The sequence below is a fragment of the Lycorma delicatula genome, chromosome 1, assembly GCF_047948215.1.
Source record: "Lycorma delicatula isolate Av1 chromosome 1, ASM4794821v1, whole genome shotgun sequence".
NCBI classification, from domain to species: Eukaryota; Metazoa; Arthropoda; class Insecta; order Hemiptera; family Fulgoridae; genus Lycorma; species Lycorma delicatula.
The window spans coordinates 271,966,513-271,989,239 of NC_134455.1; the positions used below are offsets into that span (position 1 = coordinate 271,966,513).

The following is a 22,727-nucleotide window of genomic DNA, read 5'->3' on the forward strand; positions in this document are numbered from 1 at the left end:
GCTGGTGTGAGAAGGCGCTGAGTGATGTAAAGAGCAGCGGAGGAGATGACGTAGCTTACTACGGACCAGCCTTCAGATATTATATAGCCTTGCTGACGTAGTCCAAGCTTTAATATTCGTTGCGGCAGTTATACGTAATGATTTTCAAACAACTATCAGTAGATTTAATGTGCTTTAATTAAAGTAAGTAAAAGAATGTAAAAGAAAAAAAGCAGCAATAGAAATTAATAAAAAAAAATACTTCTGGAACATTTAAAATAATAGTATTTCTATTTATAATAAAAAACACTTCAAGCTTAAAATTTCTGATAGGATTATACAATCGTTCGTTAGTAAGTATCTTTTTATTGTGTTTATTTTTTGTTATATTATTTTTTTAATCTTGAAATGCAGGTATTTTTGTTAACTTTTTTGAACAGTTTAATAAATATTTTTTACTGATATATTTATTTTATTGTGCATTTTTCTCATATGTTCTTTTGTTTTTATATTTAAATTTATCTTTACTAATGACTGTATTTACTGATTGTGATTTTACAGTCGAACTATAGATCTATTTTGAGTTTATTGTATTCTTAATTTTAGTGTTTTCTATTTAACATTTTAATATGATTATGGTTAGAATATTCGAATAGATGTGGATTATTGAAACATCTCTCCAGTTTCCAACATTCCTGTTTCAATACTTATAGTGCCTTTTATAATGTATACTTAATGTGAAATGTGATCAAAAAGTGAAACACCTACTCATAACTTAACCCTTTTTTTCTTTTTAGATCACGGGCATCGACTGCTTTCGGTCATTTTGCCCTATGGGATTGAAAATTTAACATATTTAAAAACCTTTCTTTTTCCTGTTTAGCCTCCGGTAACTACCGTTCAGATAATTCTTCAGAGGATGATATGTATGAGTGTAAATGAAGTGTAGTCTTGTACATTCTCAGTTCGACCATTCCTGAGATGTGTGGTTAATTGAAACCCAACCACCAAAGAACACCGGTATCCACGATCTAGTATTCAAATCCGTGTAAAAATAACTGGCTTTTTACTAGGACTTGAACGCTGGAACTTTCGACATCAAAATCGGCTGATTTTGGGAAGACGCGTTCACCACTAGACCAACCTGGTGGGTTATATTTAAAAACCTATTTATATGAAACTTAACTTATTTAGTTCAGTGAATTATCAATTATCCCAGCCATGTTTCTATTGTTGAAATTTCATAATCATTTTTGTGAATACTATATCCCAACCCCGTAGGGGAAGACACCCGCTTTGTGACGCTTCTGGTTGCAACCCCCCCTCCCCACACCGTTTCTACTGTTTAACGGCAATCGTCTTCTGCCTTCTAACTTTTTACTTATCATAGTAATAAGCCAGGCCTCGTTGGGATGCCATCGATGTAAATGCCTCGGTAGACATTTACATCGGTGATTTCTAAACTCAGCTTTTGCCTTCGCTGTAGGCCTCGTCCGGTCATCTTGAATGTCCTACATCGTTGCCCTCTGAACTAGCTAACCGAGTTCGCGGAAGCACAAACCCCGCCCCTAGTTCCACTTTTATTGAGCAAATTTCTAGTAAATGTCTCGAAATAACAGACAAATTAACAAAACATACTGTTTATTGTTTTTGGTTCAGGTAAATAACACTTCAAATAAATAGTTAATAATTGAATATAATTATTTATAAAAATACTGTTTATAATAATCAGCACAGTATTAAATGGACACACGTCCGCACACCGCGGAGTTTAATTCAAGAACTGTGTCGGCCTCCCTACCACCAGGCACTCTAGCGGCAGACAACGGCACAGCACCATCAACCACAATTCGGAACACATACCATCAAAAATGTTGTTTGCAACAACGAAATTTAGTCCTAGTTCCCTTAGTGAACTCAACTTCAGTTCATACCCCTGACTTAGGCTAATTTATGGACTCCGGTCTGGTCTACAAGGGACAGGCGGACAGACTTCCCACTCCCACTCAGCTCCATCGCAGAGTCCCACGTTACATTTACTTTCTTTCAATCATCGTCGAGTTGCCGCTACACCTCACGGCTGCACGGGATTCATGCCCTCGGCATTGCAGTTGCCGTTCCACCGATAGCTAACATTCAAATAATCATCACAATTTTATCTAACGGTGGCTCGACGCTAGTACGCCTACCTCCGGCCAATGTGAATACTATATGTAAGTCCTCCTGTTGTTCTTTCGATCTCATTATCTTCAAATCTTTCCTTTAAAGGAAATTTTAAGTTTAGAAAAAAGCCAAAAATCGCAGGGACCCTTATCTGGTGATAAATGAGCCTACTGAAGTTGTTTGGTCACATGTTTTGCCAAGAATCTCTGGATAAGTGGTGATGCATGGACTGGAGCATTGTGATGAATCTTTGAATTGCCAGTTTTCTGAAGCTGTGACCTCTTGTTTCACAACAGGATCTCTTTGTGGAAGAAGTATAGTTACCCAGTACTTGTTATTGTCAGTTTGCCCTTGAGGATCATATTCGTGTTAAACCATGCTGCAATAATCAAAAACTCAACATGCAACATGACCTTTAGATAGATTGCTTCGTGATTACCGTGGAGAACTTGGAATATTCCAGTAGGTGTCTGTTTCAGGGTCATACTCATAGACCGGTTATTATTTTTATTTCATTCAGTTATTATTTTTTTCATTAAATCAGGATCACTATTTGCACATTCCAGGATGTTTAGGGTAATTTTCAGTCTATTTTCCTTTTGTTTATGAGAGGTTTGGGACAAATTTTGCCACATCCCGAGATGTGGCAAATTTAATTTCATGTAATCTTCTATTAAATGAAATTCCTACTTCATCTTCAAGCCTTTTAATTGTTAATCGATGATCATTCGTTACCATCTGTTGAACTTGCTTAATTTTTTGGTATTTTTTCTGATTGAAGGTCTGTCTGAGCAATTTTGAATATATTTTTGATCATTTGGGAAACTGTTTACCGCTGTTTAATTTTATAACGCCCATAGTTTGATCGCCAAAAGCTGTTTGAATCTTCCTTACTGTCGCTGCTTGCTTGACACCAAGCTTCTGACAAAGTTTAATGCAGATTCTTTGTGCTCAACCCATTCAGTCGGTCATCTTAAATGATAACGAAAAATCCTGACAACTATTACTCACATGTTTTAATTTCATGGCTGCTAAGCAGCGACTCAGTACAATGGCGTAGCAGCAAAACACTGATTCAGGTGCAACCAATAAGAGTCAAGGTAACATTCCACGACAGTTCACTCCCAAGGTACAATTGGTCGCAATAAAAAATAAGGTCGTATACTTTTTTGATCATACCTTGTATGTATAATATTTTTATACCTACAGTGAATGCCATAAATGAATGGATAAGTAAATGAGTATGACGTTATCCAGCGGGATAATATCATACTGGAGTTTGACTTGGGAAAATAGAAACTGGTAAAAAATTGCATTATATCCAATTTTATTTATAAAATAACTGTTTATGTATGCTTGATATTTTAATCAAAATATCTAAAAGTGACTTAAACCATAACTGCTCCCAAGAAAACAAGAATCACTTGCCAAAGTTTCAGAAAGTGAGGATTGAAGTGTTTTTTTGTTGCATTCTTCACTGAGCCAAGCGCAATGTTATACATTGGCATGGCAAGCCCACTGAAATGGGAAGATAAATGTATCAAAATAAGATAAATGTACGGTAGCCACCACGTAACGGCGAGGTTGGATGATCAGCTCGCACGTCACTGCTATACTATTGTTCCTTGAAACATTGGCACACCATGATTAGTAGTCATCTTTTAATAGCATAATCATGATGTAACTGCTATTTAAAGCAATTTATTTTTGTGTGTTTACAGTATTACCTAAGTGACATCATATTTCAAATAAAAAACAATTATTTTTATTTTATTTTATTTCTCTTTTGCTTTTTCATGTATTTAAAGTACAGTTCTGTGGTTCTTTCTCTCGGTTCTTTTGGCGTGTGTCGTGTATTTTCTTACATAATCAATTAATGTACGATACGATATTTTGTAAAAGATTTTTATCATGGTTGACGGTTCAAACATTTTAAGGTAGTTCGTTCAGGTGTGAATAGTTATGGCTGAATTTAAGGCTTATAAATCACAGTTTTCTGATTAAGTGTATGCACGATTCCTTAACGAGGGAATAATTTCTGGCAGATATCTCTATTGTTATAAGCTCGAATAGTTTACATAAATTTGCACATTCAGTTGAAATATCCCATTAAACATTTGTTATACATTGTGGACTTATCGGCAATGCTGTAAGTGCAGCTGACAGGGGGTTCCGGGTTCCTTCAGCTTTGTTAACCTTTCAAACATCACAAGCGTTGATTTTCACTTTGTAACAATGTCAGCTTTTAATTTTAATTCTTTTTTCCTTCATTTGTGACTACGAGTGCTAATTTAGCAGCTGTAACTACACTGAACTTGAAATGCGATACAGTAATTTTCTACATGTTTTAATTAAACCTGGTAGCCCATCACATTATGAAATCACATTTACTACTAGATTAAGCATTTGAGCTATACGAGGAATGTTAGGGAGACCTAACACTTTTATGGCACATTACATATTAGCGCTCACGTCCGAAATCACTGCCACAATTTTATTACTAATATTCCATTCGTGGAAAACCTCTTTTAATTTTTCGGCCAAATACTGGACTGAATGATTTTCATGCAATTATTTTTTACATAAAACAAAGGATATTAACTCTTCTGATCTAGTTACAAAAAAAATTAGTCAGAAAAGAAAAAACCCACCGAGCTGGTCTGTGGTTAACTCATCGCAAATCAGCTAAGTACTAAACAACTAAATCATGTAACAGATTAATAAATTTTCATTTGTTATTTTTAACTGAATTAATGTTGAACAGTTTCATACAAAACCATTCACCTTGCAACAGTTTTGCCGCTAGATTATATGTTTAATAAATTGTATAACTTTAACAATAACAGTAAACATTCAGCGAGTATTGATTAAATGCCTACTGGACTGGTCTAGCTTTTAACTGATCATCGCAAATCAACTGATTTCGAAGTTGAGAGTTCTAAGATTCAGATCCTAGTAAAGGTACTTACTTTTATGCTGATTTGAATATTAGATCGTGGATACTGGTGTTCTTTGGTGGTTGGGTTTTCGATTAACCACACATCTCAGGAACGGTCGACCTGAGACTGTACAAGACTACATTTCATTTACATTCTTGCATATCATCCGCATTCATCCTCTGAAGTACCTTAGGGAGGCTAAATAGAAAAAGAGAAAAGGTCAGAAAAGAAACCGTATTTCTTGATGTCCAAACGTCTGTTATTTTAGAGAAATGACATTTTGTCTAATATGTTTTTAACTATTGATTTTAAATTTTTATAAATGTTTGGTGTATTAGAATTCATTAGTTTTTTCCTGCTCAGTAAGGTGTACAGCAGCTGGAGTTCTTGTAACAATGTTTTAGATTCTTCACCTTCTATAACAGACAGGGGCTGTAAATCTTTGAAAATCATTTCATCCACTAAATTATCAATTTTATTAACATTCTTTACAGACAAATCTTTAGCTTTGTATTGCAGAAATGACTGGGTTAAAAGATGTGGAAGGTGACATAGGTAACGGAAGAGATACGGAAGTTGACTTGGATGACATGGATAATTAACTGACGTTAATCAGATCGCTATTTGCAATCTTTAAACGTTTTTCTATAGAGCTCAGCTCCTTCCATGGCATCAAAACGTTCAGTGATTTCAAAATCAGCTTGGGTATGTGGTGGTGGTGGTGTACAATCTCAGTTTCGTGAAGTCCTGTCTGTTTTTCATTTTAGGTGTTCTCTTAAACTTGAAGTGTTGTTGGATCTTTTGAGTTCTTTATTATATACTGACATATTGCTGTTGGTGGAGAATTGTTCTCACAAAAATTATAAATACCGGATTGTCTTCTCATGTTAAAAAAAAAGTAACAGGATGAACAGTACCTTGTAAACAACTCTAACAGGGCAGTCCAACTAACTTATAATTATTTTAGTTAGGAAAATATTCTTTTTTACTTATGTATCTGACCTAGTAAACTACACTGAAAGATAATTATAAAATAATAATGAATTCAGTTTTTTTAAATAATTACTGAAGATTATTACTGTCCTACAAATATAGAGCAGAAATAATAATTGAACACGCCGTACAGTATGAGATACGTTGCACTAAATAAGAAAGAAGATTTTATTAATGAGGATAAGAAGAAACTGTGATGGAATATTTATAATGGGAGGGAATTATTTATTTGTAATTAATTGTGTCATCCGAGTTGCGTATGAGTGCGTCTAATTTATTATTAATTATAATAATAATTAATAATAAACTGTATTATTTACTGTTCCCGACTTTTAGTCGAAGAATCAAAGCTTTCGCCTCGACTAACTGCATTATTTACATTTATTGTGTGTTCCACTTGACGTGAACAAGCGGTCCGATTAATAATAGTTGAAGTAATTGATTATAGAAATTAGCCACTGACAAATTAATAGATTAAAGATTGAAGTCGATGGTCCCATGCCTAATATGGATAGTTTGATGGTATTTCTAAATGTTAATAATTAATTGTTTTTGTTTTATTATTTTTACCAGGTTTTAATATTATTGTACCATTTTTGTTTTTTTTTTTGTAAGGTACTGCTCCATACAGTATTACTGATTCTTCTAGGTAAATAATGGAGCAATCCTTTTTTATCTGTAGAGTAGCAGACATATCCATTCCTGACATATTTATGATATACAATGCTTTACTAATCTGATAAAAAATTATTTGTTTATTAATTGTTGATAAAAAGTTTATGATTCATTCAGAAATTTTAACGTTTGATAGGTTTTGTGTTTTTTCAGAAATCAGGATAATCAAGGTAAATAAACATTTTGTTTTTTTGTTAAATTTGAATTCCCATGTTACCAGTGTCTGTTTGTTTATGAACCTTAAATTATTGACTGCCTCTATGACTGATTTGTGTGACTTTTACAAGACTCGCTCCCTAACTGACTTATAGTTTGGTTTAAGGCATTTTATCTTGCTAAGAAAAGTAAAGTCATTATTGATATTACTTGGGTTTTGTGTTTGAAACAGCCCATTTTCAGTTATTCTTGTTAAGTTTTTCTTTTAATTATGTTGTGATTAATATGCTTTACCTATACTTTTAGTGTAAGACATTATTTTACATTGTTTTATTTTTTACTTTGGTTTTAGGCTTCACTAGAAGTTCGTCAAGCTGGTCGACGAACACTTAACACGTTATCTGGTGGCAGCATGTCTGTAGTCATTACAATTCTTCATTTTAATGATGTCTACAATGTTCAACCACAGAAGGATGAACCGGTTGGGGGAGCCGCCAGATTTGTGACAGCTGTTAAAAGTTTTTCGAAGTTGAATCCTTTGATTTTATTCAGTGGAGATGTATTTTCTCCAAGCATGAGTTAGTATTATATTGCTAATTTTTGATCTTATTTGATGGTTAATATTACTTTGAACAATTTCCAAGTTAACAGCTTTCAGATATATGCAAGATTAATAAAAGTTTGCTTTTTCCAGTTATCCATTCACCTTTTAAATAATTTTTTTATAGTTTTTGTTGACAAACATGGACAAATTCCATGTAACAATTCTAGATTCTGAAATACATTGCATAATGCTTGTTTTATTGCATATTATTTGTTTTACAAGTTAAATAAGTCTTTATAAGCCCTCTCATAAGCTTATAAGCCCTCTTACGTTGTAAGTTAGATAAGATGCAAGTATACATTTTTATTGTTGTAAGAAAATACTTGTTATAAGTTAGTGAATGAAATTATATTTTTTTCAGTCACTTTCATATATTTAGTGCCGTTAATTATTTTATGTATATTCATAATATTTTACACGTGATTCACAAAGGACTTCACAACTCAAAACTTACACTGAATTGCAGTTGCTGACTGCAAATTGTGAAACCAAAACACAAAGCAAGCACACTCTGTACCAGTAAATGTATCAATTCTTAACAACACTGGTGACAGTGCTGGTGGCCAAATTTGGTACTAATGAATCACATGAGTCAAAATTTGATGTTTTGTTATGAAATAAGAAAACCAAAAGTAACTAAGTTACCTAAATAAGTTTTTATATGCTTTTAAAAGCATATTTCTTAGCAAAATTATTTTATTTCATAGCAGAATATCAAGTTTTGACTCTTGTAATTCATTAGTACCAAATTTGGGCATCAGGACTGTCACCAGTGTTGTTAAAAATTGATATATTTACTGGTGCAGAATGTGCTTGCTGTGTGTTTTGGTTTCACAATTTGCAGTCTGCAACTGCAATTCAGCGTAATTTTCATAGAGAGTACAGTAGGGAGCCTCCTAGTAGGCATAAAATTTATTATTGGCACCAAACCTTGGTTGAGATAGCTCTCTGTGCTCTAAGCAAACAAAGACTGTACAGCCTGTTGTTCTTCCAGGAGGCTACTGTAAATGGTATTGGTTATCTGGACATGCTTCAAAATTTTCTAATTCCTCAGTTAGACGAAATGACCAAGATGTACACCATTACTATCAGCAAAGCAGGGCACCATCTCACTACCACCTAGAAATTCAAGATTTTCTTGATACTTGATTCTCAGGTTGGTGGAGTGGTTGTGAAGATCCAATTGCATGGCCACCTCGCTACCCAGATTTGACCCTGCTTTTGTGGGGTTTCATTAAAGATTGGGTTTACCACTTTTGCTTGCTGTTCTTGTTGAGCTAAGACTTCAAAATAATGCTGCAGCTGCAGAGTTAATGCCTGTCTTGTAGGCTACAGCCTGGAATGAAATCAACTTCAAGTGGGATGTATGTTGCATTACAAATGGAAGCCATATCGAACCAAAGTGATTGTTGGGTGACAAACCTGATGTGTTTTTCCATGAAATGAGTCCTCAATCGAATCTGTAAGTTTTCTCAGTAAATTTTATATGCTTTTAAAGTAGAGTCCTTTTTGAATCTCCCAGTATAATACACTGGGTGTATCCCAAAGTTATCCCCGGACTTTCATAACCTATTCTACTCATGGAAATAATGGAAAAAGTTCACATAAACATATGTACTAAAATGCTTCATTTGTGAGTTAAGGCTAATAAAAGATTTTGCTTGGCTTTCAGCTATCTCGGTGAAATGAAGTCATATTGAAATTTTTAAGATGTTATTAAGGGTTAGAACGTGATTCTTATGAATTTTGACTTGAAGAATTGAATAAAATAGGTCTCAGAACTGTATCTGCAGTAGTGTTTGAGAAATCTGGGGTAAAAACCAATTAGGGTAAAAAACTCTGTTTTTTATGTTTAATGCAATAACTTTGTTAAATGTGTTGTAATAAATGCATAAAATTAAAAAAAAATTGTAGAGAATTTAATTCTAAACGAAATAGTGTAAGATTAGTTGAATAAAACAAAGAAAAGTTAGAAAAATTTAAATTTAATTTAAAAACAGTACATTTCCACATTTGTCAGAAAAGTACTTATTTAATGTAAACAGAAACCAAATTCTTTTTTGGTGATTGAAAAATTTCAAAAGAACAAAATTTACTGTTAAAAAATAAAAAAAAACCTTAAATTACACAACAATTGTAAAATAAAAATAAATAAATGAAAATTACTTTGATAATTTTTTTTTATGACAGAAATACAGTAAATTATTTGAAAAATTATTATTTAAAAGTTTCCAATAAAATAACAACAGCTGATCAACAATGCACAATACTGTATTAGTCTTGAAATCATTCTGTAAGATACATTAAATAAATCGAGTACTGTAAATTGTGATGTCGTTAGTGAAGGTTTTCTGTGGATTTTAGTTTGAACATGATCGATTTGGCATTGAAGTAATGCTGTACTTATTTATAACACAGGAATATGCTGATATGGTATTCATTTTGGGTGTGTGTAACGGTATATGGTGTTTAAATTTGGGCCAAGTGAGTGTGCGATTTTTGCTGGTGTTACTGTTAAATGGTGATTGTTGTAAGTTTTTGTGCAGTGCTTGAGAATTTTTTGTCAGAATTGGAAGCAATAAACATGGAAGTATGTGGTCCAATAGAATGGGGCAACCTGTATGACACAGTATATGAAACCAACCAATTATTGCAGACCAAATTTCCAGGTCATGTAATCTCTTGTTTTGGAGTTTAGAACTGACCAGCAAGGTTGTGAGCTCTGTCATATTGTGATTAGTTTTCATAGAATTGATGATCAAAATTTGTTGCTCTGTCGATGAAATTGACTTACTGACTTGTGAATATTTACTTGAAAATTTTATTAGAGTGGACACCTGCCAATAGAGCCATGGCGATCATTTGGCTAACGATTATTCTATATTTAACCTCCTACATTGTAATTTATATTCCAATAAAAATGTTAAATATTGTTGACCAAAAAGTGAGTTTTTTCTTAATTAAAATACTGGCTGTCATTGAGACACTCTGTATGTAACTTTCTACATTAGAATGTGTGATCTGTTTATGGTATTGAGATAGCACACAGAAACTTATAGTGATAACTGCCAATTAGTGCTTAGTGCTATTTCCATATGTGCTATAAATTAGAAATTTTTTTCTAAGTTTCAAGCATAAAATTAATGAATCCCATCAAGGACAAGGGATGTCATGTCAAGGAAAGTGGTATTGAAATGGTGAAAGTGTTGTTGGGATAAATGTTTTGAGGGAAAATGTATCTGTAATTACAACGTTGATGTGCTACATTTATTTATTGTCCTTTCTAAGCTTGAAAAATGTGTTTTGGATCTGCATTAAATATTAAGATAATAAAGTTTTAATATTTTTTTTTTGCAGTTAGCACATTCACAAAGGGTGAGCAGATGTCTATTGTTCTTAATGCTTGTGGAGTTAATTGTGCTGTTTTTGGAAATCATGATTTCGGTAAGTTCTTTACTTTTAATAATTGTTTATAGTTATAAAAAAGAGTTTCCTTATGTGTGGCTTATTAATGATAGTTTTGTTTTTATTTTGAAACTGTAGTCTCAGAGTTAATAATTTAACTGCTCAACAAGTGGTAAAAATATAGAATATCCACTTTTCTAATCAATTATTTATTTTTAAATTCTACTCATCCAACGTTTCTTAATTCATTCTTTATATTGGTAATTTTTTCAGAATTGCAAGTGTGATTATGGTTGCAAAGAAAAAATGTGTGCCCAAAGGTAGTACAAAAAAAATTACAATTTATGTATTAACTTACTCCCTACTTTCTTAACAAAAGATGATAAAATTTTATAAAAGAAATTAAAATTAAAATTTTTTTTTAGCAAAAAAGATTGCTTTCTATTATTTTGAAGGGTTTAGTCACATTGCATCAAGCTGATCCACAGATATCAGTGTTTTTAATGGGTGTTATGTTTTTATGTGTAGTATTAATGTACTAAATTTAACTAGTATTTTTTGCTACTGACTACTGTATATGTGACTTAAAGTGAAAGATTTCCCAATTCCATTTTAAAGGAAAAAGTTTTAAATATAGTTAACTTATACAAAATTCAAATTATTTGTCAATTAAAATTTTTTTGGGCATCTAGCTAGGCTTTTATTATTGCTTATATAGCTCAATAATGATGCATTAAATTCTTGAAAGGCAAACAACCAATTGAAATTTTGGCCTTAGCCAAGAAAAAATTGTAATTCTGAAGAAATCAATTTATTGTCACCACCACTAAAAAAACAATTTCAATGTAAAAGTGTTAGTGAATCTCCTTATTAAAACAGAATAATACATAGTGGGCCAAATAAAATTTGACCCCAACAAATAAAAATTTTAAAATGAATCGCAAAAAAGTAATATTAAATTACTTACATTTATTGATTCGTGATTACAGTGCTTTTGAAAAAAGGAATCTTTACAAACGTGCAATACAATTTTAAAGTCTGTTCAAAATGCTCACCACCAGCTGCTATACAAAGTTCAGTGATGAATCATGTTCAGCGAACGTTTTGCAACTCTCCAATTGGAATCCTGGCAATCTCTTGTCATATGTTGTCTTTCAACTCTTCCAACATCTGTGGGTTCTTGTAGAGCATCCCTTTCAGACTGGTCCACAGATAAAAATCGCATGGCAATAACTCTGGAGATTGGGGTAGCCACAAGTCCTTACTGGTTATTCTATTCTTTGTGAAATCTGTGTGTTTGAGTGAGAGACTGATCAGAAGTGTGGCAAGTTGCTCTGTCTTTTGGAAGTATCCTTAAGAAAGTTCTTCTGGAGTCAAGTTAGGCATAAATTCTTCGTACAGTCACAAATAGATGTTTGTATTAACATTCACCTAAAAAATATTGGTCCAATTGGGCTTCCGGAAATTGCATACCAAACACCAGTTTAAAATCGTGGAGTGATTTCTGATGGTTTTCGTTTGGCTTTGTGTAGCCCAGTGCCATGCATTTTGTGAATTAATTTAGTCTGATAAATGGAACCATGCTTCATATGTTGAGATGAAGAGAAAAGGTTCAAGGAATCCTTTGCTGATATTCTGTAAGAGCCACTGACAGTAATTTACTTGTTTACCCTTATCATCTTGTATTATTTCATGCGTACACTCACTTGATAGGCTTTTATTTGTAAACCGTTTAGTATATGCCGACACAATGTTTAAGAAACTCCTGTTGGATTAATTGTTATGTTGACATGAGAGGACTCCTTCCAATACAATTCACTGTATCAGCGACAGCTTCTGGACTATGAACAGTTGGTTGTTTCATGTTCTTAGCATTGGTAACAGAGCAGGTTGTAAAGTCTAATTAGACCTTGTACTTAAATCATTACTTGATAGAGTCTTAAAACATCAAAAATGCTATCCTCAAGTGAAGTTTTGTTATTTTTTCAAGTTTTTGCATGACTTAATTTATTATTTTTGTGAAAAGTAGAAATTATTTTTTTGGTTCTTGTGATGTCAGTTATTTTTATTATTTCTGGTTAAAGTATGTAGATTATTTCTTTTTCTCTATGAAAAATATATATAGGCATCTCTTGAATTTCTTGACTATCTTTCTTTATGAATGCTTAAGTCATCTACCTGAATCATTCACATTAAATTTAGTTCATCTTTTAATATATTTATTTTTATAATCTATTAAACAGTTTTATTTTAGATTAAGTGAACTTATTATTTGCGTCAAAAAATAATTTTACTATAACATTATTATCATTTATCATCATTAAGTTTTTTTTATCTTGCTTACATACATACAAACATGTGGTAAAGGTTGAATATTTCTATTCCAATAAATTCACTGAATAAACCAGGGAATTTATTTAAACCATCAGTATATTCAAAAAACATTGTTAATAACATTTTTTGAACTCAAGTTTAGTTATGTGATTTACAAAAATGAATTCTTCATTTTAAAATACGAGGGTTATTTTTTTTTTAAGGTCCAATCGGTCACGAAATAAAAACCCGCACTAAAATTGGATGAACCTTTGCGCATATGTGTTGCGCAGCATCTCTAGTATGGCTTTCAATCACGCCGCGTCACTTCGTTTAGTTCTGAACACGCAGCTAGCGTATAAACATGTTACAACAATAGAATCTTCCGCCAAGAGTGAAGTGCGTGCGGTAATTCGATTTCTTCAGGCTGAGGGGTGAAATGCAGCTGAAATTCATCGAATAAGTAATGTGTACGGTGAAACTTCAATGAGTGACAGCATAGTGCGACAGTGGTGCAGGAACTTTAAAGCAGGACGTACAGATGTTCATGATGCAGGCAGTCAGGGAAGAAAGTGAGTGTCAACCAATGACCTCGTTGAGCGAGTGGATGAGGCAATTCGAGAAAATCGTTGGTTCACAATTTCTGTATTGAGTGATTTGTTTCCTAAAATTTCAAGGTTAGCTCTCTATACCATTGTGAGTGAGAGACTTCAGTACCGCAAACTGTGTGTGAGATGGGTTCCCAAAATGCTCTCCAACCATCACAAAACAATGAGAATGGACGCCTCCCTAACGTTTCTCCAGCGTTACCACAATGAAGGAGAAGATTTTTTGAACAAAATTCTCACAGGGAATGAGACATGGGTCCATTTCGAAACAAGAAACAAAACAACAATCCAAACAGTGGATGCATTCTCATTCTCCCAGTAAACCAAAGAAGTTCAAGCAAACCTTCTCCAACAGAAAAAGTATGGCTACTGTGTTCTGGGACCTGAATGGAGTTCTCTTGGCAATGGAATTCATGGAACATGGCACGACCATCACTGCAGCCTCATACTGTGTGACTCTTCAACATCTATGAAGGGCAATTCAGAACAAGTAGAGAGGAATGTTGTCATTAGGCATTGTCTTTCTCCATGAGAATGCTCAGCCGCACACTGCAGCTGTAACAAAGAAGCTCCTGCAGCGTTTTCGTTGGGAAGTATTTGATCACCCACCATACAGCCCGGACTTTGCTCCATCCGATTTTCACCCCTTACTCACATGAAATGCTGGCTAGGAGGACAACATTTTGGCACAGACATCGTTTGGCTGCACACCGTGTAGAAACATGGCTGAAAACACAGGCGGCTCCGTTCTATGACGAGGGTATTGGAAAGTTGGTACCATGCTACAACAAATGTCTAAATCGGAATGTAGAGAAATAGCGTAACTATGTAAGTACTTGTTACAAATAAAAAATTTTTTATTTTCACTGTGGTTTTAATTTCATGACCGATTGGGCCTTGAAAAAAAATAACCCTCATATTACCACTAAGATCATCCATTTTCATATTACATCCAATACGAAAATTGTGGAATTATCATAGAATTAAATAGAAATAAAACAGCTTACCCATATAGTAAATCCCTTGTGCATCAACAGCAATTGGCACAATTCAGTATTTGAATGATTTCTACAAGTCTTTTGGTATGGCCTTAATGTCACATTCCACTGTATATATTCAGTTTTGACAAAGAGACATTCTCTCAACAGTTACAGTTTTGCAAATAGGAAATAATTACTGGAAAACAAATCAAAGAATAGGGAGAAACACATTGGTTGAGGCTGAGCACTCAGGACATACATTGTTGTCAAAATTGGAATTCCTTAACATTTAAATAAACATTTCCAAAACAAGCAAAAATTCATGATTTATTATTTAAATGGTGCACATCTTCATATTTCTGAAACATTTGTAACTGTAACAAAGAATTCTGTTACTCAATCATGTACATCATATTGCATCCTAGTGCCTCTGAAAGTAATAGTTTAGTTTCCCAAATTTATAAATATTTCATTACAGAATATTTTATAATATAGTTAATTCTTATTTATATGCTTTTTGTGTTAATTTTAAGGATCTTCCACCCATTATGATTTGTTTTAATTTAATATCACAGTTAATGGTTTCACAATGTAGATATTCAATACCCCTGCTACAAATGCCCCTTTATGAAGAGCCCCCTTTAAACTACAAACCAAATTTTTAAATAAATTTTAGTGTTACTGGAATGAAGCTGTATTAAAAAACTATTAATACATTAACTAAAATATTAATATATTTTGGTTTAAACTGTTTCATTATGTTATATTGTTTCATCTACTGCATGATGATTGCATCACCCCTCAGTCTGCCTGACCTAGTCAAGGAGAACCTGTTACAGAATTAATGCCATTTAATACCTTGTATAAGCCTTGCCCTTTGTGACGGTCATGAATAAGAATACTGAACGTTTATCAGTCAGCAAATTTTGGATAGTAATCATTGATTGAATTTTGAATTGTAAGTGACTGAAAACCATTACAATTTAAATTTAGTTTTCATGAGTAATAACTTAATTTTAGTCAGTAACTTAATTAAATTTCATGGGTTTCATCCATTTACTACTCAAAAAACTAATTACAGAATGCTGTCACCCTTTGGTAAGGATTGAAGGTGGAGCCCACCATCTTCATAAACTTGTTGCATCTTCTGTTGTGTTGCATTCTGGCCTCATGCTGCCACATCGGCTAATCTTAAAACCATAATTATCATTGTTGGTAACTTATAGGACAATAACATAGTTTCAGAAATTTTAGTGTGCAATTAATTTGACTGCCCTGGCCCATTTGGTGGATTCGAGTCAATGCCTTGATTGTGGGACTGATGATACAGTGGACTATGTCCTCTATGTCTGTCCCCAATATAAGGTTGAACGTTCACGAGCTGTTAGGGAACTTGAGAGAATGCAGAATGCATTCCTTTCTGGATCTCCGAATTAACTGGATGATCTGCAAGGACTGGTCTATAATGGCTGGTTTTCTTTGCGCCCTTGCGGTGTGTAGGTCTGCAGAGGGAGTTTAATCGAGATACTTGGTCGTGGTAGGATCCCAGGTGGCTAGGGTTCTGGCTTAGGCATTGGATTGGTTGGAGGTAGGCACATTGACATCGTGCCATGGTTATATTGGTAATGTTTGTGATTTACTTTGGGGCTCCCACTGGTGGGGGTGGCTGTGCCACCCCCCACCAGTGCAATCAGGGTATGGTGACCCCGATTGCACAGGTCACCATACCCCCTGCAATCGGGGTCGGTCCTGATCGTGACTTGGTAATGCCACGTGAGACAACATGATGGGACCGGGTGGGTGTGCAGGGTTTTCCCTGGTTCCTGCGCGGACTGGAATGAGGTTACGTTCCCCTTGTTAGGTAACCTAAATTGGTCGACTTATTTGGATGTAGGTCTAAATTTCTATGTTGCATAAGACATAATTTTGATTGGTATGAGTGTAGCACTGATTTAACTTTACTCGTTTGTTTTCTGAGACATTCACATTCATGAACAGTGCTGTCAAATCTGCACTAGGTGTGGGGTGCGCACTTCCGCATTTTCGGTTAGTTTGAGGGAATCATGTTAGGTTAAATGTGAAGATATCCATTTGAGGCCTACGTGAAAGCGAAATTTGATATGTATTTTCCTGATGCAAATGTCTGCCGAGGCATTTACATCGGTGACATCCCAACTAAGGCCTGGCCGATGACTGTGAGATGTAATCAGTTAGAGGGTCTAAAGACGAACTTCTGGTAAAGCCCCTCAGGGCTCAGAATGGAGGGAGTGGTGTGGTGACTGGTAACGTCACAAGGTGGGTGTTTCCCCCTACGGGGTTGGGATGCTGCCATGCCCCATGTATGTTAAATAATATCTTTTATTAAAAAAAAATATTTCGTTACTTTACATAGTTGTAAAGTAAAAATGCAAAATGTATCCAAAGTTTTTTTTTTTTTTACATACGAGTGATTTTTAAAACTAATTTTTTTGTTTGTTTTGGAAAATTCTCCATTATCAAGTTTATCCATGTATTTTTTCTGGTATGGCTGCCCGTTATCTGATAGAGAAGTTAATATATACATTAACAAACTTTAAAATCCTGAAAAATGAAAAGCTCAGTTAAAAAGAATGTAGAATTTTGGAAAAATGCTTTGTTTGGATACTAATTTGAAAACTGTTTTTTATTTTTACTCTAGGTTTAGGGCAATGCATATGCCACATTTAAACTTTCTATGATATTGGAAGGTGCCAATTTTGTGTGGACAGAAATCAAAGATCGGGCAGTTAAGTAGAATTACTTATTGTGTGTTTCATTGTACCTTATGTTCTGCCTCAGATGTTTTCAAATTTGTATTTGTGTAATGGTTAGTATAGTCCTAATATAAAAGATGTGTTCAAAAATTCTCTGACAGTTGTCTGAAATAAAATTTATAATTTCTCCAGGTAATATTGTTTAGCCTTCTGGTATGCAATTTTTCCATTATCGACACTTTGCTGATGATAACTTTTCTACATGATTTAGTAGAAGACTCTAAATAACCTGGAAATTGTTATTTTCCCTATGAATAGGTAATTTGTATTGGTTGTTTGGTTTAAATTGGTAGTTGATTTTCATTTGACAAACCGTGGATGTCTTTGAGATCTTGGAATGTTTGAAGTTCAAAGGATGAAAATAGCAATTCACAAGGTTGCGGAACCAGTTGAATATTTGATTTGGTTTGTTAGAAAACATTTTTTATTTCATAACTGGATTTTCTGAATCAAATTTATTCATGAGGTCTTATAATGTTGCTTATATGCATATTCTATATTAACTATTGTTAATCTTCCTAAGAAGAGCTAGAAAAGTTTAGCTCTTTGAACAGTAATAATCTATAGAGGTTTTTCTTTCTGATTTCCAGGCTTAATCAATATTTTTTTCAGAAGTATAACTTGGTTTGTGGATGTTATAATGTTACTATTTAAAGCTTAAAGAAGGCATTAATTTATCAGTATAGCATTGGTTTTTAATGTAAATAAGTACTTCACTGATGTTTGTCAAATATTCTGAATTAAAGTATTTTTAAGTTTTTGTAAAAATGTTTTGATGACTTCAGAAGTTGATAAACTTAATAAATTTTCTTTAAACAATATAATTTTTATTTTAAAATATGTGCTGTATATATATATATATATATATATATATATCAGAAAAAATTCTTACTATCTAATAATCCAAATGTCTTTCGTTACTAGAATGGGCTGTTAATAATATGGTTTTAAAAGAATTTGCTGTTATTTTATCTGTTGCATAATTTTTACTATTATAGTTTTGTAAAATTATAACTTGTTAAACAGTTCATTTATAAATGTGTAAATTATTTCTTTTGTTGTAATACTGTATAAGCATATTTATATACAAGATTTATAAGGTCTGTGAATAAAGTAATGTGACTAGTTTTTTTTTGGCAACCAAAGTGGCAACACTGTAAAGTTACTAGTAAATATATGGTTATATGAACAGCTGATTTATAATAGGTATTAATATTTTTAGTATGTTGTTGCCACGTGAGATGTAAACAAACTTTTCATGAAAAGAGTTTTTGTTGTGCATTACAAAAATGAATGATACTAATTGTGAGCAACATTGTGCAATCAAGTTTTGTATTAAACTGTGTGAGAATGCTTCTAAAACTTTTTCAAAATTGATATGGCGATGACACTCTGTCATGAGCCTAAGTTTTTAGGTGGTTTAAAGCATTTTCAGTTGGCTGAAAATCAGTTGTGGATGATCCATGCTCTAGAAGACCATTAACATCAAAAAGTGGCAGCAATGTTGAGTGAATCAGAGGCTTGACTGACGGAATGATTGCGGAACAATTGAATTTGAACCATACCACAGTCCATCAAATATTGACAAAAAAGCTGTGAAAAAAAGTTATGCAAAAAAAATGTATTATGAAAAACGTTTCTGCAAAATCAGTTCCAAAAAACCACACTGTTGAACAGAAAAACAACAGTGTGGAGGTGTGCCGCGGTCTAGGGTGAATTGAAACTGATCCTAATTTTCTAAAAAAAATGTTATTTCTGGTGATGAATCTTGGATGTTTGAGAACGACCCAGAAACAAAATGCCAGAGCAAGGAGTGACATATTTCAAACTCACTACATCCCAAAAAAGTAAAAATGAGCAAATCAAAAATCAAAACTATGCTAATTTGTTTCTTCGATGGTAATGGCATTGTCCATAAGGAGTTTTTACCTACAGGACAGACTGTAAGTCAATATGTTTACCGAGAAATTCTTGAAAGACTGTGGAAAAGAGTTGTCCACGTAAGACCAGGCATCAAAGACAACTGGATGCTACATCATGACAATGCATCTTGACACACTGCACTCTCAATTAATGAGCTTTTGGCAAAGAAAAACATACCTGTAGTTTTTTAACCACCTTATTCACCTGACTTGAGTCCCTGTGACTTTTTCCTATTACCAACTTTAAAAAAACACCTCAAAGGACACCATTTTGGAACAGTAGACAACATAAAAAAAAAATTAAGTGGCCATTTGAAGTGTATTCTGGTTTCTGAGTTCCAACAATACTATGAAGAGTAGGAAAACTGTTAGAAGTGTTGCATGACTTTCCAAGGGAACTATTTCGAAGGTGATAGGGTTCATTTATAATTGGATTGTAAATAAAAAGTTTTTCTTAACCAGTCTCATTACTTTATTTACAGACCTCATGTGATAATAGAAGCCATGGTACATCAGAAGGAGAGTACTTTATGCAGGTGTGGCAAAAGAAAAGTGGCATGCATTAACCTCTTAGAAGCATATAAAATTGACTTAGTGTTTCTTGTAGTAGATCAGTAGAATGTTTGTTAATTAAACAGGTCTTGTTATTCTTTAGGTTGGCAACCTTTTTGTCAGTAAAGGCGCAAAATAAATTCAAAAGTTATTGGGGGCACATGAAAAGTTGTTGTGGATGCCATATTATTATTACACAATAAGCAGATATATTTGCCTTTAAAGTCAATAAAACAAATTTGTCCTTCCTACTCAACATTAAAACAATAAATTTTTTTTCTTTTACAGTTATTCATGATGGATTATTTATAAAATCCCTAACCTAGTATGATGTGTATTTGTTAAAGAAAAGCACAACTTCTTGCATGGTATGGTTACTAATAATATGTAAATAATAAAATATAGTCAATAGTACTAACACTCAAAATACGTAGCATTCAGAATATGGTAAAATACTACCAAATTTATCAGAAGCGAGAATATTCCTATGTGCTAAGTAGCAAGTGTGTCAGTATATGACCTTAATTACTATTTGCTGACACAGCTTGTGCAATTATGTTGTCTAATATATGGGCGATACTGATACAATTATTGGGCTTAGTAGGTGTGTAATATAGTGAGGGCATATAAAAATCTCATCAAGGACACCATAGCACCCGTGTGTGTAGGGTTGCCTACCCCTGCTTTAGACCATCATAAATGCAAACAATTCAGTGACTGTGTTCTTATGTTTCTTCTCTTAAATAAAAAAATAATATAGTTTGTTTATTTCTATGAATTTGAAATGTTTTTAGATTTTGGTTTGGAAGTATTAAGTGAAAGAGTTGCAGAAACTAAATTTCCATGGTTAATGTCTAATGTTATCGATAATGAAACCGGACGGCCTCTCGGTGATGGTAAAATTACACATGTTTTGGACTGGGATGGAAAACGAATTGGCCTGGTGAGTACTCATAAAATGATCCTTAAATCATATCTTAAAATTTATTAGTTTCATCAGGTATATCTATATTTATGATGTAGGGAATTGCGGAATAAAAACAGAAAATTTTATTCGACCATTCTCTTCATTTTCCAAAAGAGTGGGAACAGATGATGTAAGAAACTGTGGTAAAGTACAAATTATATGTTAGATTAGCATTTTAAAATTTCATGGCACAAAAAACGTAGAGAGTTATTTATCAAATACTAGTATTACTGTATTGACTTTTTGAAGTTTTTCATCATGACCAACCAGGGTTTTCTTTACTTAAATGAGTTTAAGTCCATTCTGTTGAATTATTTCCTTTTTTAATTAACGATTATGGAGGAAGAATCATGGATCAAGGATATTCTAAAATCTTTAGGCTGGGAGTGAATTTATTTCCCAGGTTAAAGATTATCAGCGTAAGGAAATAACTCTTTGTATCTTCCAGTTGTGATTTAATAAGGTCTGATTGTATTATACCATTACCATGTTTTATTCTATTAAATCCTCCTTACATGTTATTTTTATTTCATATTTTCTAAATTTTAATTCTCTAACCACTTTACTTTCCTTGCAACCCTTGCTACTTTATTTGAAGCCAGCTTTTTTTTTGTTTTTACTTCTGAATATAGTTTTCATAATAAATAAAACATAATGATGGCTTCCTGTAGGAGCTCATATTTCAATTCATGTTAACAAATATTAAATCCTAATCCATATTGTTAACATGTGTCAGTTGCTATGGTAGTATGCTCAGTCTGACTAGGATTGAATTTAGTAGTTCGTACCGGCCCCCTTCACGTCATAATCAATGTAATACATTAGTTGTCCTAAAAATATGTGAACAAATATTAGGTCTTACAATTAAGTTTTCTGAGCTTGCCACTGTGTGATTGTAGTACTAGTACCATGTGGAAATACTGTGTGTATGTTTTACTGATGTCATCATTTTCAAATGAGGTTGGAAATGTTGATGTGTTTTCTGTTTTAGTATGCTGTTGCAAGAATGTTTTTTCTTGAAATAGAGGGTTGAATAAACAATAAATTCCTTATTAGCTTGCCAAAAGTGAAACTGAAATTATGGTTACGTTTATACAAGTTTATGAGGATAATACTGTGAAGATAACATCGATTCACAACTGGGTAAAATGGTTTTTTGAGGGAAGAGATAGTGTTACAGATTATGAGAAATCAGGGAGATGATCAATGAGCAGAATTGATGAAAGCATTATACAAGTTTGTCAAGTGGTGCATGAAAATTGTTCACTGTCTTAAGTGTCATAGAATGAGTGAACATTGATGAGAAGTGGTTAATGGAACCGTATTGAAGTTCTGGGTTTGTAAATTAAAAGGTGAATTTAGTGGTTTCTTATGGTTTTGAGCTAAAAAATTAAAAAAAATGGATATTTTAAAAAATATATCCAGAACTTTTATCACCATTATTTTCTTTCAAATGGGGTGTAATAAACAAAAAGATTGAGTTGAAAAAGATAGCTTTTAGCTTTGGCATAATATATAAAGTGACATTTCATGTGGGTTGTGGAGAGTGAGAGCAGTGTAAAGTCACTGCACAATGAACATAGAATTGCTGCTGTTGAATGCTAATATTATAAATCAGTTGTGCATTGATTTGTATTTCTTTTTTTAAAACAATATAATTATAATTTAACATTATAATT

General features: G+C 33.1%; 1 protein-coding gene across 6 annotated transcripts in view; it reads left to right on the forward strand.

The window, feature by feature from the left end:
- Positions 1 to 22,727, forward strand: part of LOC142331669 (mannosylglucosyl-3-phosphoglycerate phosphatase) — a 113,094-nt gene that overhangs the window by 22,085 nt on the left and 68,282 nt on the right. For 5 of the 6 annotated variants that reach the window (XM_075377709.1, XM_075377703.1, XM_075377736.1 and 2 more), the window contains 3 exons: positions 7,258 to 7,483; positions 10,867 to 10,953; positions 20,876 to 21,024. In XM_075377709.1, the coding sequence (XP_075233824.1) occupies positions 7,258 to 7,483; positions 10,867 to 10,953; positions 20,876 to 21,024 (462 nt within the window). Of the gene's footprint in view, positions 1 to 100; positions 333 to 7,257; positions 7,484 to 10,866; positions 10,954 to 20,875; positions 21,025 to 22,727 lie in introns of those variants that run through there. The other variant, XM_075377725.1, reaches the window with a different exon arrangement.